The sequence below is a fragment of the Aythya ferina genome (assembly GCF_964211825.1).
Source record: "Aythya ferina genome assembly, chromosome: 5".
NCBI lineage: Eukaryota > Metazoa > Chordata > Aves > Anseriformes > Anatidae > Aythya > Aythya ferina.
In genome coordinates this window covers 9,103,877-9,119,239 of record NC_140301.1, presented here as the reverse complement: position 1 = coordinate 9,119,239, position 15,363 = coordinate 9,103,877, and the positions used below count along the sequence as shown (strand labels likewise).

At 49.7% G+C, this 15,363-nt stretch overlaps 1 protein-coding gene across 7 annotated transcripts in view; it reads right to left on the bottom strand.

The window, feature by feature from the left end:
- BDNF (brain derived neurotrophic factor) overlaps positions 1–15,363 on the bottom strand; it is a 59,993-nt gene that overhangs the window by 33,526 nt on the left and 11,104 nt on the right. For 2 of the 7 annotated variants that reach the window (XR_014693979.1, XR_014693981.1), the window contains one exon: positions 14,984–15,341. Coding sequence is in view for 1 of the 7 variants with exons in the window: in XM_084522308.1 (XP_084378434.1) it covers positions 887–889 (3 nt within the window). In the remaining 6 variants the exon portion in view is untranslated. Of the gene's footprint in view, positions 1–26; positions 135–886; positions 1,090–1,806; positions 5,572–14,983; positions 15,342–15,363 lie in introns of those variants that run through there. The other 5 variants (XR_014693982.1, XR_014693983.1, XM_084522308.1 and 2 more) reach the window with 4 other exon arrangements.

Here is a 15,363-nt window from a genome sequence, read left to right as displayed (position 1 = left end):
CGCCGGGGGATCACCCTCCCGCTTACCTTAGTCACAGCTAACACCACAAGCAGTGGCTAGATCGTGGCGATAAACACTCGCATTTCCCAAACTTGACACCGTCAAACCAACCCCCGGAGCTTGCAAGACTCTTTTTTTTTTTTTCTTTCTTTCTTTTTTTTTTTTTCTCTTCCTCCTTTTCCTATTCCAGCCCGCACCGCTAGGAATTCAACTTCGCCCAGCTCCAGCGGGGCGAGAGGGCGGCGGGCGGGGAGGGGAGGGGATGGGATGGGATGGGAAGGACGGGAAGGAGGGGTGAGGAGCGGGGGGGTCGCTACCGGCTGCCCGCGGCTCCCCGAGCCCGCCGGGGCGCGGGGCCTCCCCCGCCGCCTCTGTCCAGGGTGCTGCCCCGCCGCCGCCGGCCCCGCGCCGCTGCGCGCCCCCTGCGCGCCCCGGCCGCTCCTCGCCGCCGTGCCCGTCACGTGAAGCGCACGGCGCTGCGCGGCCTCTGCGCGCCCCCTGCGCGCCCCGGCCCCCGCCCGGCACAGCACAGCCCGGCCCGGCCCGGCCCGGCTCGGGGCTACGGCCCGGCCCCCGGCCCGCCCGGGGACAGCCGTCGGCAGCGGGTGGCGGCTCCGCGCCGCTCCCCGGCGGCTCCAAGTTTCTCCGAGGCGGGGATCCCGGCGCAGCCCCGCAGCGGAGCGTTCCGGGGAAAGTTGCGCTGCCCGCACCGCCGTGCTGCCGGCCGCCGCGGGTCCCGTCCTCCGGCACGCCAAGTGCCAGACAGCCCAGCCCGTGGTACCAGATCCTGTCGTTAAGCAACATCGCAAGCCTTTTATTTTTTTTTTTATTTTTTTTTTCCCCCCGTCTTCCCCGTTACAAAAATAGGCTTTTTATTGGTACTCACCATTGTTTCTTTGCTGTCCTGGAGACAGAAGTGTCTTAAAATCCAGTCTCCCCAACAGATGCTGGAAGGTAATGTGTCTTGTTTGAAGTCATCATGTGAGAACTTCTGCTTTGCTCAGTGGATCGCCCACCACTTGGTGTGACTTATGAATCTAATAACCCTTTGCAATATCCGCAAGCTTCAACTCTCCGCCACCTTGGTGCCTACAGAAGACAGAAAGCGGCTGGCAGGGAGTTTTAAGAACCTATAGACGTACGCAAACGCCTTAGCTCAGAGTCACGTTTCCCTCCGAGTTCTTACGTGATCCCAATGAACGAGAGGGGTTACCGGCTGCCGCCGCGGAACGTGACCGCCGCCCCCCGCACGCCGGAGCGGGACGCCAAGTTCCCGGGGAGAGCCCGGCCCGGCCCGGCCCCGCTCCCCGCCCGCACCCGGGGCCGGGCGGCACGGAGCCGGCAGGTGAGTACCCATCGGGCGGCCCCGGGGCTCGCTCGCCCTCGCGGGAAGAGCTCCAGGGACTTGTTGCACGCCGCCAGAGGAGGCGGCTCGCTGCCCCGACCGGCTCCCTCGGAGCCCCTCGGCCGGCCCCCGCCGCACCGAGCCCCCTCCTCACCACCCCCCGACCCCGGGAGGGCTGCGGGTCCCGCTGTCGCCGCGCTCTCGCCCCCCCCCGTTTTGTCCCCGGGTCCCCCCTCTCCACGGCCAGCCGAGGCTGGGGGCGACACCGGCCCGCCCGCCCTCGACTTTGGAGGCGGCCTGCGGCCCCGGCAAAGTTTGTGGGGGCTGCCGGCGGTACCGGGGGGAAGGCGGAGGCAGGAGCCCCTCGCCCGGTGCCGCTCCCTCCCTGGCGGCTGCTCCCCGGGCGCTGCGGGGCGTTCCCCCGGCGGAGCCTGTGCCCCCCCAGCCCGAGCCCCGGGTACCTCCGCCCGGGAGCCAAAGCCAGCAGCCTCCTCCATGACAACCACTTATGTTGATCCATGCAATAACCAGCAGATGCTGCCCTAAGACTGGTACAGCTGGTACTTTCCTGCCTCGGCCGTCCTGGGGGCAAGGTGCGAGAAGGCACGTCGAGGGGGCTCCGGCCAACCTGCCCAGAAGAGGACCGCTGACCCCCTTCGTCAGCATCACAAGCTGCCCGCGTGGTGTGCAACAGGTAGAGCTGCTCCCAAAGGCTGCTGCTGATGTAAGGCTGCACCCAGTAGATTACCCCCTCGCTTGTCACCCAAGACCCATCCTTAAGTATTGATCTTCAGCCAGGGAACTGAACTTTCCACCATTGGAAGCACTTATGGTGTTAGTACCAGTGGTGAACACCACTTTCTAAATACCACTTAAAACACCCCACAAGTGTTTCAACAAAGAGGGACTGCATCAGACCACAGACCATGCCTTCTCCCAGCCTTCTAAGCCAACAGCTGCCACCTCTCCCTCTAGGGAGGAGAACAACTACGGTGAGGTCTGCTTTGGACAGAAAGTCACACAAGTACACATCTGAGCCCTAAAAGTTTCTGACTGCGAGGAATTCTCAGCAGTTTGGGTAGAGACAACTCAATAAAGAAGTACAATTAAAAGAGACAAACAATTCTGCATGCTTACTTCAAAACTCAAGAAATGTAGTCTTTCATCCAGAAAGTCGGTCTAGCTGTATCATTTGTAACAAAGTAGTCTATCTGTTCCTCCCCTACTTCTCACCTCATTAACTTCCAGATATTTTCACTTTCTGACAAAGTTCTCAGTCATTAAGGATGTCCAGAAGGAAACTTTGCTGGATCACAGTAGTATAATGATTTATTAATATTAAACTTACTAAAAACTTCCACAGAAGGTTTTCTAAGAAGGACCCACAGCAAGAACAGGACACACAGTCAGTTCAGGCTGGTATAGTAGCCTAGTCCAGAGCAAATGGATGAGACCAAGGCTACTAAGGTAGGGCTATGCTGACAGAACAACAAGCAAAAATACCCATTTAGACAGTTATCTCAAAGTGCTTCTGGGGAACTATTCTGCTTAAGATTATCCAACCCCACCCCACCCACTTCACTGGAATAGGCAACAGCTGATAACCCATCCCACGGTCATCAGGCCAAATTAAGCATGTGTTTGCTGAAGGGAGATTTTGCTCTACATTGCCTCAATCATGGCAGTCTGAAGTAATTCATGAAAAAAACAAGCACAGTAATCAAGACAGTAGAGATACGGAGTATGGACCAAAATGTCATGGGTGGGGTGATGTGGGATGCCAAAAAGCAAAGCTTCTTGGCAGAAGAGGAGGAGGAGGTAGACAGAGCAGTCACAGTCCCCACACAGACCCTCACTAGTGACAGAACAGCCCACGTTGCTCTGAGGGACCAGAGCCAAAGACAGGACATGAGTGAATGCATAACAGTGGTGGAGAAAGGATCCCTGGCAGGCAGCTCAGAGAGACTCCTGCAAGAAAGGAATGAGGAAAGGGGCTGAGACAGAATTAAATCCAGCTGCCTATCGAGTTTCCAGCCATTTCCTCTCCCTATGTCCCGTTCCTGACTGGTTGTTACCTCCAAGAGAATAGATCCTGAGGCCACGGGACACCCAGCCACAAAAACATACTTGATGGGAGTACATGTGGAGGATTATTTTTTTTTTTCTTCATATTATCACAGGGATAAACAATTAATCTAAGTTACTCGTTTGGCAAGTCATAACTCTTGAGTAAAAGTCAGCACTAGTGCGAAGAGTTTAGTCCATCATTTAAGACTAATAATCAGGTGATCTGCTTACAGGGTGTTGAAACAGGATAGCTGTTAGCCCTTGCCAGAATTGTACGACACAGCATTTGCTCTATTCAGGTAGTTCATACATATAAGGCAATGTACATCTCTTGTTCCAAGTGTGTTTATCTTGGATTTACATTGTTACCAGATGAAGTATACAGCTGTTGGACCTGACTTCAGTGGGACTACTCATATGTAAATAGTGACAAAAGTGTTTAGCAGATGAGGCCTAATTAAGCAGGAATCAGTCATACATTTTCCCCTCTCTCAGACAAAAGAATGTGAAGAATACTGCAGGAGCATTGCTAGAAAGTCATGGTGCCTTGAACCAACCTGCCAAACACACCGAAATCCTAAGTGAGCTGCAAATGTGCCTTCCCTGGCTGTGAGCATCAGGCAAAAGCAGCAAGCTATTTGTTGGCTTTGTCACATACTTGAAAGACTACCACACCGTGCAGATGACTACCCTGCTAGGCACGCGCTGGAAGACACCTTGCATCCATTCTGCACATGCTGCTCCCTGCTCACTTATACATCACCCAAAAACCACCTGGAACACCGGGGCTAGCGATCTGGGCAGAACCAGGCGATAACAGCATCTGTCAGCTTTATGGAGACGCTTCTGAAAGGAGAGCTACGTTGCATCATCACTGGTGTGAAGCGTGGCTGCCAGCTCCTCTACATGCCAGCAAACTGAAGGCACGTTTGAAAGAAAGGTCCCCCGGGGTCATGGCGTGCACATTTGGCTGGTAACCTCCTGCTGCTTCAACAGGCAGGTTTGGCACCCAACCTGCTACTGCCCCGAGGGTAAATGCCATCCTGCCAGAACGCTTTTAGGGTAGCCTCCCATAAAGTGTTGATCTGTGCCTGATCTCCTCCTTCTGCAGATTATCCCGGTCTGATATCTCCAGCTTTTCCACGATCTTCGTGCTGCAAGCGTTAGCAGCCGCTACCTCCTCCCTCCCTGGAATAGTTTCCCTTTCTTCCTGAGCCTACTCGTCTTCAAACCGCTCCCAATTGCGTATTTTCCGTGCTGGTAACATGCAGATGAACATCGTAGTCATGATCCCACTCAGATACTAAACAAGCCTCCCACCAATGCTTAGTCCTCCTTTAAAGCACCAGAACATTTCAGCTTGCTTTCTGTCTCCTCAAAATACCAGGAAATACTATGGAGTAGGCAGGCTGCGGCGGGTGCGTTTGCTGTGTTTTCACCTCAAGGAGCACACTGCACCAGCGGGCTCCTCCAAACATGCCTTGGTGGGGGCGATGGCCTCTCCTGCTCATCACCCCGTGCCAGCGCCTTAGGGAGGCATTTCACACCTTCATTTCTTTGAAAAAAATCACAAATTGTGCCGAGCTCACCTTCACGCTCAGTAAAACCAGGAGAGAGGGGAAGAGCTCCCGCTGGCTAGAGCTCAGCACCGCCAGGGAAGCCAGGACTGATGTGAGATGGGGGTAACATCAGGTTCCTGTCCCCACGGGTGGTTGGGGCCAAGACCTGGAGGCAGGCACCTCGGGCACTGCACCCACGCTGCGGGGACAGCAGCGAAGGCTGCAGCAGGAGGAGGCATGGCTGAGGGGACAGCGGGGACACCAGCCTTGTGCCAGCCACCGGTCTGCTTGTGCTGGGGAAATCCTTCAGTTTACACTTTCATCTGGCTCTGCCCCCCCCCCCCCCCCACTGCTCTTGTTGAACGACAGGACCGCAGACAGGTCTGAGGAACCTGCCTGAGAGCTTTACGTGAGATACTTATTCATCATCAGCCACTGCAGAAAGTTTTGCTCAAACTCCTTCTGTTATCAATGGAAGAGGTGTGATTTGGGAGAACTTCTCAGATTAAATGTCCTTGCTTTGTTTTCTTCAGACTACCTCTGATGCAAATGTAGTTCGGACTATATCTCATCTGCTTGTGTGGCACTCACTTAGGTGAGCTGCAAAAGACAGGAGATGAGATAAATGTAATGGAAACTATTGGCCCATGTAAGTTCTCCTGGATGACCTGAGCAAAATGAGCCACCGGGTATCTCTTACTAGAATAAAACCAGAGATAGGGAGAGAAATCAGAACCTGGAGAAAAAAGAAACATGACAGCCGTAATCTGTTACTATTGCAACCTGATTACTGGGTGCTTTGACAAGGTGGGGGACCCTTTCCTGCAGCAATAAAGAATACGTCTTGCTTCTTGTAACCACAGGGGAAGCATCTGTGGACAAGTTAGCATTTAAACTGACTCTTTCTTCAGTTTCCTTTAAAAAGAGCAAACATATACGATAAATGTGGGGAAAATAATTTTTTAAAAAAAGCTACACCAGCACCTTGTCACATTCTGAAATGCTGTTCAGTGCAGCCCTGAGTCAGGAGAGAATTCCAGCACTTCCAGTACAGAAATGCCCTTACCGAACCGAGGGGGATTAGTCTTAATTGTACTCATGAGTAAAAAGTAAACACATACTTTAGTTCCTTTCTAAGTTAATGTTTAAAAGGAAACTATCTCCAAACCATATTAATCTACTTCTTTACAGCCAAATACCCCATCGACTTCAATGGGAGTTCTCAGCCACAGCTGTGTATTTGAACCGCCTTGAGCATGATGGAAACGTGTTATTGTTAAGAGCAAAATATCTGCTGAAGAAATTATACATGGAGTTAGCAGACAGCACCAGGAATTAGGTGCGTATCGTGCAAGAATGATTGAGGAATGCTGGAGAGTTCTGAGTAAGGGCGACCCTTGACTTTGTCTCTGCATTTATATGATGAACTCTTTCAAATATAGCTCTGTTCCCTTTAACTCCCCTGCATAGAAAGGGGAGAAGTGAGATGATGACAGGACGAGGGGAACAAGGAAACAGTAATGTAGGAGAAAAGCACTCTAAAGGACAGTAGAAATACAGAGAAGCTGTTATGAGGCTACCACTGAACTAAGGGTAATTAGTAAGATAATAACCTCCATCCAGGCTCTTGCACTGAGTTAACTGAAAAACCATCCCCACACTGACTCTGTCTGCAACTGACCTGTATATCTTTATCCTGCCATTTTCTGACTAAAATGACAAACAAATTCTCCCATGAGATGGTATTCACAACAGTCAGGAAATAGTGTTAATGCTGACCTAAATAAATAAAGCTTCTCCTACATAAGAATTCCTGCAAGGATCCTTTAACACAAGGTACATTTACTGTAAAATGCACACAAAACCCCATGGGGCAAATCACCTGCTAGACACCATGGTCTCTCTGTCTGCCTTTGGCAGGCAGGGCTGGGAACTAGCAATACGCTGCTGAAGAAGCAGGGGTACTTGGGTGAGACTCCCGAGACCAAATCAGAAGCTCACAGATCCTGCTGGCAGACCTTACAGTCAGAGCATGGGTGAATTTTCACAGGAAAAAAAAAAACTATATTATTTTGCAGAGCTGTGTGCCTGGGTTTGATCTAAAGGGTGTTGGCACACACACAGCTTCGAGGACATGCACATGCGTTGTCTTTCGAGGATTTGCACGATGCTTTCTGCCTCGCGTGGCGCTGTTCACGCCTGCCTAACTTCTTCCTAGGATCGTTCATTACTGTAGAGGACAGCAAGTACATGCTAAACACAGTACATATCTTATATGCACTATTTATTGAGGTGAATTTTATCTGTTGTTCTTTATCAACGTGAAGCAGTAGAGCTGAGGTCTGAGCTCTCTTTCCAAAAGCAAGCTGCCCAAAGGCAGAGGCAAGCCTAAGGGAAGATTTTGTGCAGGCTTACTTAAGATTTTATTGTAAAGGCATCAAAGCCGGCAGTGTTACAGGTTGCTGGTAAAAATGCTATTGCTACTCCTACCTTCTATTTGCATCGCACATTTGAAGTTGGTTTTGTTCCCTTTGCAGCCCACGTCCTGCTGCAGCACCCTGCCTTTTGCTCTACCTGCTCACCTGTCAGGAAGGTGGGCTGCCAGCAAAGCCTGCGCTGGGCGGCAGTTAGCACCTCGTCTGTTCCAGCAGGTATGACACAACTGGCTTTTGCTTTTCTGACACTAAGAGCTAGACTGGCAAAAAAAAAAAAAAAAAAAGTGCCATTATTCCACTGAGTGTCCCCTGTGAGGGTGCCTGCTTGCCTTAAAGATGCTCTTCTGCATGGGCTGTGAGTCAATGCCTTCCACACCACACAGCAAGCCTTTGGGTGTGCGGGTGTCACTGTGAATCAATCCACTTCAGCCACGTAAGTCCTTTCTGCCTTTCATCACCTCTACTGGAGTTGAATTAAATACAATCTACACCTTTTCCCTCCCACTTTCATTTATGATGCACTCTCCTATTCTAATTGCTCCTCATAGGAGCAGCAGTAACTTTTGTTTGTGACCCAGGGAACTCTACTGAATAGGTATATCCAGAAGTGTTTCTAACACTGAACAGCACACAAACTGCATGATTACTTTTAGTGTCTCTCATTGAACAGAAAGTATTTTAATAACCTGAAAGACTCTTCAGTGAACAGTGCTGGATCTGCACAATTTATAGCATATTTAAATATTTTTACATTGGTACCTAAGATTGAATTCCAATATTTTTCTTTTGTATCTCTGAGCATTTTAATACACTTCTGGGAACACTTACCTTTTATGATGAAAACAATATTTTCTAACATAAAGTGGTGATTTCAGCTTAAGTGCAACCATATGTATCTTAGGGCAAGGGCTTTTGGTTCTAAATAACTGCTTAATGTTAAGGATCTTTCATAATGGAAATGTCACAAACTACCATATACTAGCTTTCTTGAAGAAACAAAGATAAAATGCAGAACAACACAGCTCCTATAGTTAAGAATAAATACTTTGAAGCACAACTGTAAATTGTGATTTTTCAGTGAAAATTGCATAACTACAGAGATATGGGAAAATGGGAAAACCACAAATCTGCTGGATGTAATGAGGGTGTTTCTCTTGGTATGGGATAGATCACAACCTACTGTAGTTTACTGATCTGATTACTGGTGGGCAATCACACTGCTAAGCCTATTTCCACAAAACTATGCAAATAACTTATCCCTGTGTCTGTACAGCATACACTCCTCATCAGTTTAGAATATCACATCCAATTATTGGATTTCATGCAAAGATCTCAGGTCTTTCATAAATGCAAACTGATCATTACAGTTTTGAAGGACATTTTTGTGTCCATTTTACAAAAAGAAAAACTGAGGCAGAGAACATTTAAACTGCCAGTAAATGGCTCTGATATTGCAGCTCACTCCCTGAGCAGTTTGCCCACAATAATAATGCCGGTCAAGGTTTGGCAGTCCCGACACTTTTTTCTAAGAAGTATATAATGACTCTTCCTCTGTACCCACTGGGTATATCACTTGACACTGGGAAGAGATCCATGGAAAAGTATTTGTATCATAACATCAAGGATATTTAGTCGTTCCTACTGCCTATCTGCAAAACACTGGCAAGGAGCAATTATTAATCTAGGGCTATAACAGTGCTCATTGTTCAACTCGTACGTAAATCAGAAGGAGAAGCAGAACTTTGGCAGAGAGCAGTGACCAGATATTCCAGCTTGCTTTAAGTCCTCTTGGACTTGCACCGCCCACCCTAGGGGTTTACCCACAGGTTAGAGCGCACTTCTTGTGCTCATGGCTGGGGTGCTCATGCTCCTTGCCCCATGCCTGCTCTCTGCCCACAGCCCATGCCCTTCGAGGCATCGTCTGCAGTGCCCAAGCCCAGCTGTGCTGTGGACGCATCCTTCATCCCCCACGGTGCCTCACCTGCACGCCCTGCCAGCCTTCCCTCGGCCATCAGGCTTTTAATCCGTCAGCACTTGGGACAAAGAGCGGGCCTGGAGAGCTGATGATATATGTCGATGTTTTCCCATCTCTTATTGGTGACTCATTTTTTCGTGGAGCCTGTTTTCCAGTGTGAGAAGGTAACCCAGATAGTACCAGGGAAGGGAGGTGTGAAGATTCAGATAAGTACAATAAAGATCACTTCAAATTATTTCTCAGGAAAACTCCAGATGACTATCATTATTAGTAATTTCAGTCTCTGAGGTCTGCTCAGTTGCGTGAGACTGAACTGAAACTTGGCCTAAGGTTTCCCTGCCTTTCAGTGGGTCTGATTGCTGTCTGAAAGGTACAGTTGCCGTGAAGATGCTGTCTCTCATAATCTCACATTTATCTTATTCTCAGGTTTCTCACAAATCTTTCGACATGCCATGTTTAAGAGTAATCCCTAGTAAATCTAAAGTACGTGGCTGAACTCTGGAGGAAAAATCTGGGAGCAAAATCTAGAATGAAAACTGTAGGCTGAAAAACAAATGATTAATCGCAAGTAAGTAGGTAAGAAGAAAGTCATAGAATACCAGTACTTTTCAATTATTTAAACTTAATCAGCAGCATATAAATCACCTGATCCTAATGTGACACCTTCCTTCACCACCCAGCCTCTTTCAAAAATATATTTTGGGTATTGGCCTAACGTATCTTCTCAAAGAGTAGAGAAACACAACAACAAGGGTAAGACGAAATGATTCAAACAACCGCTGCACGGTTAATTAACAACATAAAGCCACCGAAAAAGCCTTGAATGTGATTTGAGAAGTGCAGGCTGAGTTCTGAGCTGCTCTGGATTGACACAGCTGCGTGGTTTCATGGGGCTGAGCCAAGTGGCACCGGGCTGGGATCTGTCTGCCCTGCCTTGCTCCTCTCACAGGCACAGCGGAGAAGCAAAGGCAACTAAAACTGTTCAAGCCACTCCAGCCATTACTTGTCTGCAGTGATAACTAAATGATGCTAATTAAATAATACTAGTTGCACCTCATCCTTCATTATGGCAAAGGGTTTCTACCACTGAGAGCCACTAGTAGAGCTTATTTCCTGCCACATACGTTTACCAGTACAAACAGCCCCAAAGTGCTGACGGATAACCAGCTCTGAAGTCCAGCAGCACCGAGGTCCATGCCTACATACAGCCACATGCAGCAGATAAATGCAGGGGGGGGAGGCTCTGTGGCTGGCCCTCCCTGCCCTTCCAGGCACCACTGCACCCTGCGGGGGGCATGGCTTGCTGTTCCTCAGCAGCTGCCTGCGTGCCCCCAGGAGCAAGTGGCACATGTGGCCCTCGTCCTGTGGGGGCTGGCTGGCCCCAGCAGCATGGAGTCAGGCCAGGGGACAGCGGCAAGTGCTGTGACACTTGCTGCAGCACCTCCTAGGGAGAGGCAGGGGCCACCAGCACACTGGAGGTTGGGCACCTCGGGTACATCTGGACCGCAGGTGAGAGCAGGCGTCTCCAGGTGCTGCCTGTGGCACAGAACGGAATTCTTGGGAAGAGATTGAAATCAGAGCCTCTTGCTTGGATCCCAGCCCTCGCAACCCATTTCTCCTCCCACAGCGGTTGAGGCTGGTATTGAGACGAGACTTTCCAGGCTTACCTCACGGAGAGGCGGCCGTGCTCCGGTGAGCCCTGCCACACGCTCACAGGAGGGCAGCAGGCAGGGCACGGCTCCCGTCACCACCCCGCGTCCCCACCAGTGCCAGGGATGCTGGGCCGTGCTGTTGCAGGGGTAGAGGAAAGGACGGGTTAGCACCTGAGGGGATGGCAGGGCAGCTCTGGCTTGGAGGTCTGTGGCAACACAAACCAGGAGGATTACGTCCCAGCGTGAAAAGCCAGACATCATGCTGGCCTGCTGCTTCCAACCCCCCAGTACACACAAAATGTACTGGAATAACACATTTATATGCACCCATAAGCATTTATATGCATGCTAAAACTGGTTACAAAACACATGAGAAGTATGATGATATTAAATATCATCAATAATGATATTTAATAATATCATTATTAATAATGATATTATTAAATAAAAACTATTTATAGAATAAAAACTACAGATTACAGAATGGCTGAGGGCAACAGCGTGTGTTCTTGCTCAGCTCCCCATTTCCTATAAGTTAAAGAGGGATACCTGAAACCCACGTACTGGAGAAGTGCTAGCAGGGGTGATACAGTGAGAACGTGGCTGGGAAGATCATTTGGTATGAGATAGGCTGGAAAAAGTCAGGAGAACTTCACATCCCTGACACGCTCTCTTATGGATCTGATCCCTTCACATGTGTGGCTCTCACTGGGTTACAGGAGTAAGCAAGACCGTGAGAGAAGGTCCTGAGACAAATACCTTGAGAGTATTTTAGTTCACTCCTAGCAGAAGCAAAGCAACATCCAAAAAAAAAAAGAAATGAAGTTGATAGCAACAATTTTAAGACATGATCATTATTTCCCACAAGTCATTTATGGTTAGATTTGTAAAGGTCTTCTCACGTTGCCATTGCAGTGTGCATTGTGCATGACAGTGGTTAAGTACAAAGCAGTTACAGTGCTTCTTTCTGTAAACCTAGAGCAGTGCAGGATGTAAGAGCCACCACACCTGTGTGAACCTGAGAGCCCCTCACCTTCCCCTCCTACACACACGCAGCCCATGGGAGGACGCAGGTGCTAGTGAGAGGCAGGGACAAGCAACACAAGCCTGGACAGCCCATGAAAACTCTACTCCAAAACCAACCCATGCCCAACAAGTTCCCCAACAAGCCACCTCTGAGAAGACACAAGGAAATCCACGAGCTCCTTACCTCACAGAGGTGCTGGGTGGCTGCAACCATGAACAGGGCGCCTGGGTCCGATCTGCAGGGCAGAGGCACGGGAGCAAGCGCTCACGCAGGTGAGCTGACTGACTGATTTGCACGGGTATAACGCAGCGGTTGTGCAACACCACTGGTGATTTACGTGTGCTATCTGCAGCCAGGGCTGATGCCCGGGTTGCCTGTGGCGTGCTTGCACGCACATGCATGCACGCCCTGGAGGGAGTGTGAAGTGGGGCCCTTGGATCTCAGTCAAGGCAGTGATTCAGCGGCAGAGCAGCACGTGGCATCGGGAGCCACTCGCCAGCTGCTTGTTGGGTGGGCTGGGGCCAGGTGACTTTTCTGAGCAGAGACAGACACAGGGGACTCGGGAGCCAGAGGAGAACAAAAGTGCGAGACCAACTTCAGTGTCCAATCCCTTGACGCACGACTTGACGACAGTTTGTAAAGCTATGTGGGAGAACAAAGTGGAAAGCATCTATTTTTCTGTCGTGGAGGGATGCTGAGCTCAAAACAAGACTTATTCCAAGAAACACAGAGTTCTGGCTCCTTTTTAGTCTTAATCCACCTCCTGCTACACACTCCTCTGCTCAAAACAGCACATACCTTCATAACATCACTTGCATGCGGGGCAGCCTTGTTTTGGTACAGGACCAGGTTCAGGGAGGAAATTGGTTTCTGATGCTCTGAATGGCTGTGTAAATGAATGATGAATGAAGACACAGGCGAGCAGAGAGGTACAGGGAAGAAATTGATAAATAGAAGGGAGCACTGCGGAAAAAAACCAACGGGCTCTAAATTGCTTACACAAAATCCAGTAGTAATTTGCATGCTTAGTATTAGGTATTAATGGCATCTCTCCTCCTGCTGCACCGAAACGTGTTTTATATGCACAAATAAAGGAAACTGCCAACCACCCGAGTGTTTGTGTTAGTTTTGGAGAACCCCCACGTTTAATTTCCAAGCTTAAAAGGAAATAAGAAACCTGGAGCTGAGGAGATCATTGCTGTTTCCTTCCAGAGCAATTCCGCATGTTTGACATCTTATCTATTGTTTGTGTCAGGCAAACGGTGCCTGGACAACACACAGAGTGGGCTGCAGCAGTAGCGCGGCTCGCAAACGCCTATGAGCCTTGGTGATTCATCGCTCAGAGGAGCTCTCGCTTTAATCACGGAGGACTGGCAGATGAGGAAGGCCACGAGGATTTATGACTTCAGGGCAGAGTGACAGCTGTCCCAGGTATCCCAGCCCAAAGCTACAAATCAATGCCTTTATTAGAGGGTGACAGCGTTAGCGGTGAAGGGTCGATCAACCCACAGCCCACCAAACAACACTGCCACGTGAGGAAGCAAACCTGCCTCACGCACAGGAAAATCAATCCGACATGAAAGCTGCCCAATGACCGAGGGCTGCATCCATAAGCTCAACTCTAGCTGAGGTAATCTCTCCTCCTGAGCGTTGGGATGCCCATTTTATCACAGGTATTTAGAAGCACAGCTCCTGTGGTCTGCACGCTTTAGCCAGGGAGCGTCCCCTGCCCGGCCAGCATCCCAGGGTGCCTGCTGCATCTCACCACTTCTCGGACCTTGCCATGTTCCCCTTCCTCCCATTTTGCTGTTTGAGAACAGCTCAGCACCCACAGCATCTTGTATGTGACAGACTGGCAGCTGCATCCCATCTGAAAGCAGCCGTCCCTGCAAGTCAGGCCAAAATGGACTTTTCTTGAGGGCTTGTAGCCAGAGAACATAACTGGAAATTAAAAGACCTGGGCGCTGTAATCCCTTATGTGCACAGGTGAGGAGTTTCCTTATCTGTGTGCCTCAGTTTCTAAACATTTGAAGTGGAAAAGCTGCCTCTCCAGGTTGTTTATTCACAAAAATTGATTTGAGGCCTTCAGCTGGGCACAAAGTGCTAGTGTTGGCAGCAGCTGCGGCCTGGCTATGCCTAGAAATAATGGGAAAGAACTCAGGAGGGACACCCCAGCCAGCCTTCCCAGCCCACAAGCACGCATTAACCGTGGTGTGTCAGCCCAGGCCTGCTACGAGGACCTGGCCACAGGGTGGCTGAGGTGGCCATTGCAGGGTCCTGTCAGCACAGTTTAAGGCCAGGTGATTTGTCCATTTGATTTCAGCTTTCAGTCGCTGTAAAAACAGCACAGGTAATCAAATGGAGAAAAACAAAGAGCTTGAAACCACGCTTTCTGACTGCATGCCCTGCAGTTCTTTGCAAAGTCAAGCGCAAGGTTGCGTTTACAAGCCGATGCCTGTTTTGTCATCGCAAAACACGCTGACAGCACATCTAATTTAGAGATCTTGTCCACAGAGCTGAACGTCAGTACGGGACAAGTGCCACCTCATGCTGCAAAGGCACAGCCAAGACACTTCTGCCTGTGCAGGAGAAGACGTGAAGCCAGGCGGCAGCAGCCCACCCAGCCTCCACCACCACCTCTGCTGAGGAGCACCCTCGCCAGGAAGCCTGCTGCAGCATGTGGCTGCCCTCGCGGTAAAGGCACTTTGCCTCATGTCCTGCCCGACCCTCTCTTGACACAATTTCATGCCCTTTCCTTGTGACAGGACTGGTGGTAACGGGCAGAAGGTGAACCAAAGCCTGTCCGGGGTGAGTGGCTGGGAGCCTCAGGGCCATGGGAAGTTTGTCACCTTGGGGGAGCAAAGAGGACAAAACTTGAAAACTGAGGGAATGGTCAATGACTCGAGATTCTGTTGTGTCCTTATCATGTACACTTTTATCATTTTATTAGGGAATCTTATGGGTTTTTGTTGAGCTCCACTCTTGTAGAGGCAGCATCAGTAAACAGAAAAAACATTAAAATTTTCAAACGGAAACATGCTCATAGGTACTAGTCCCAGACATCAGCACTGCTGGAGTTTAGGGATTTGGTGCAACATTTTCCTACTTTGACTTTCACTTCTCCAAGAGGTCACTTCCACCCATCACATACACAAAGCAGAGTCTTACTTCTGAGGACGTCACCAGAGAGAAGCAATTTTTCACTCACTGATGGAAGAGATGAGCCCTGTCTTCCCAAACATTGCTGTGGCTCTAGTCAGTAATCAGAGGAAAAAAAAATCCTAAAAATATTTTGCCACTTAT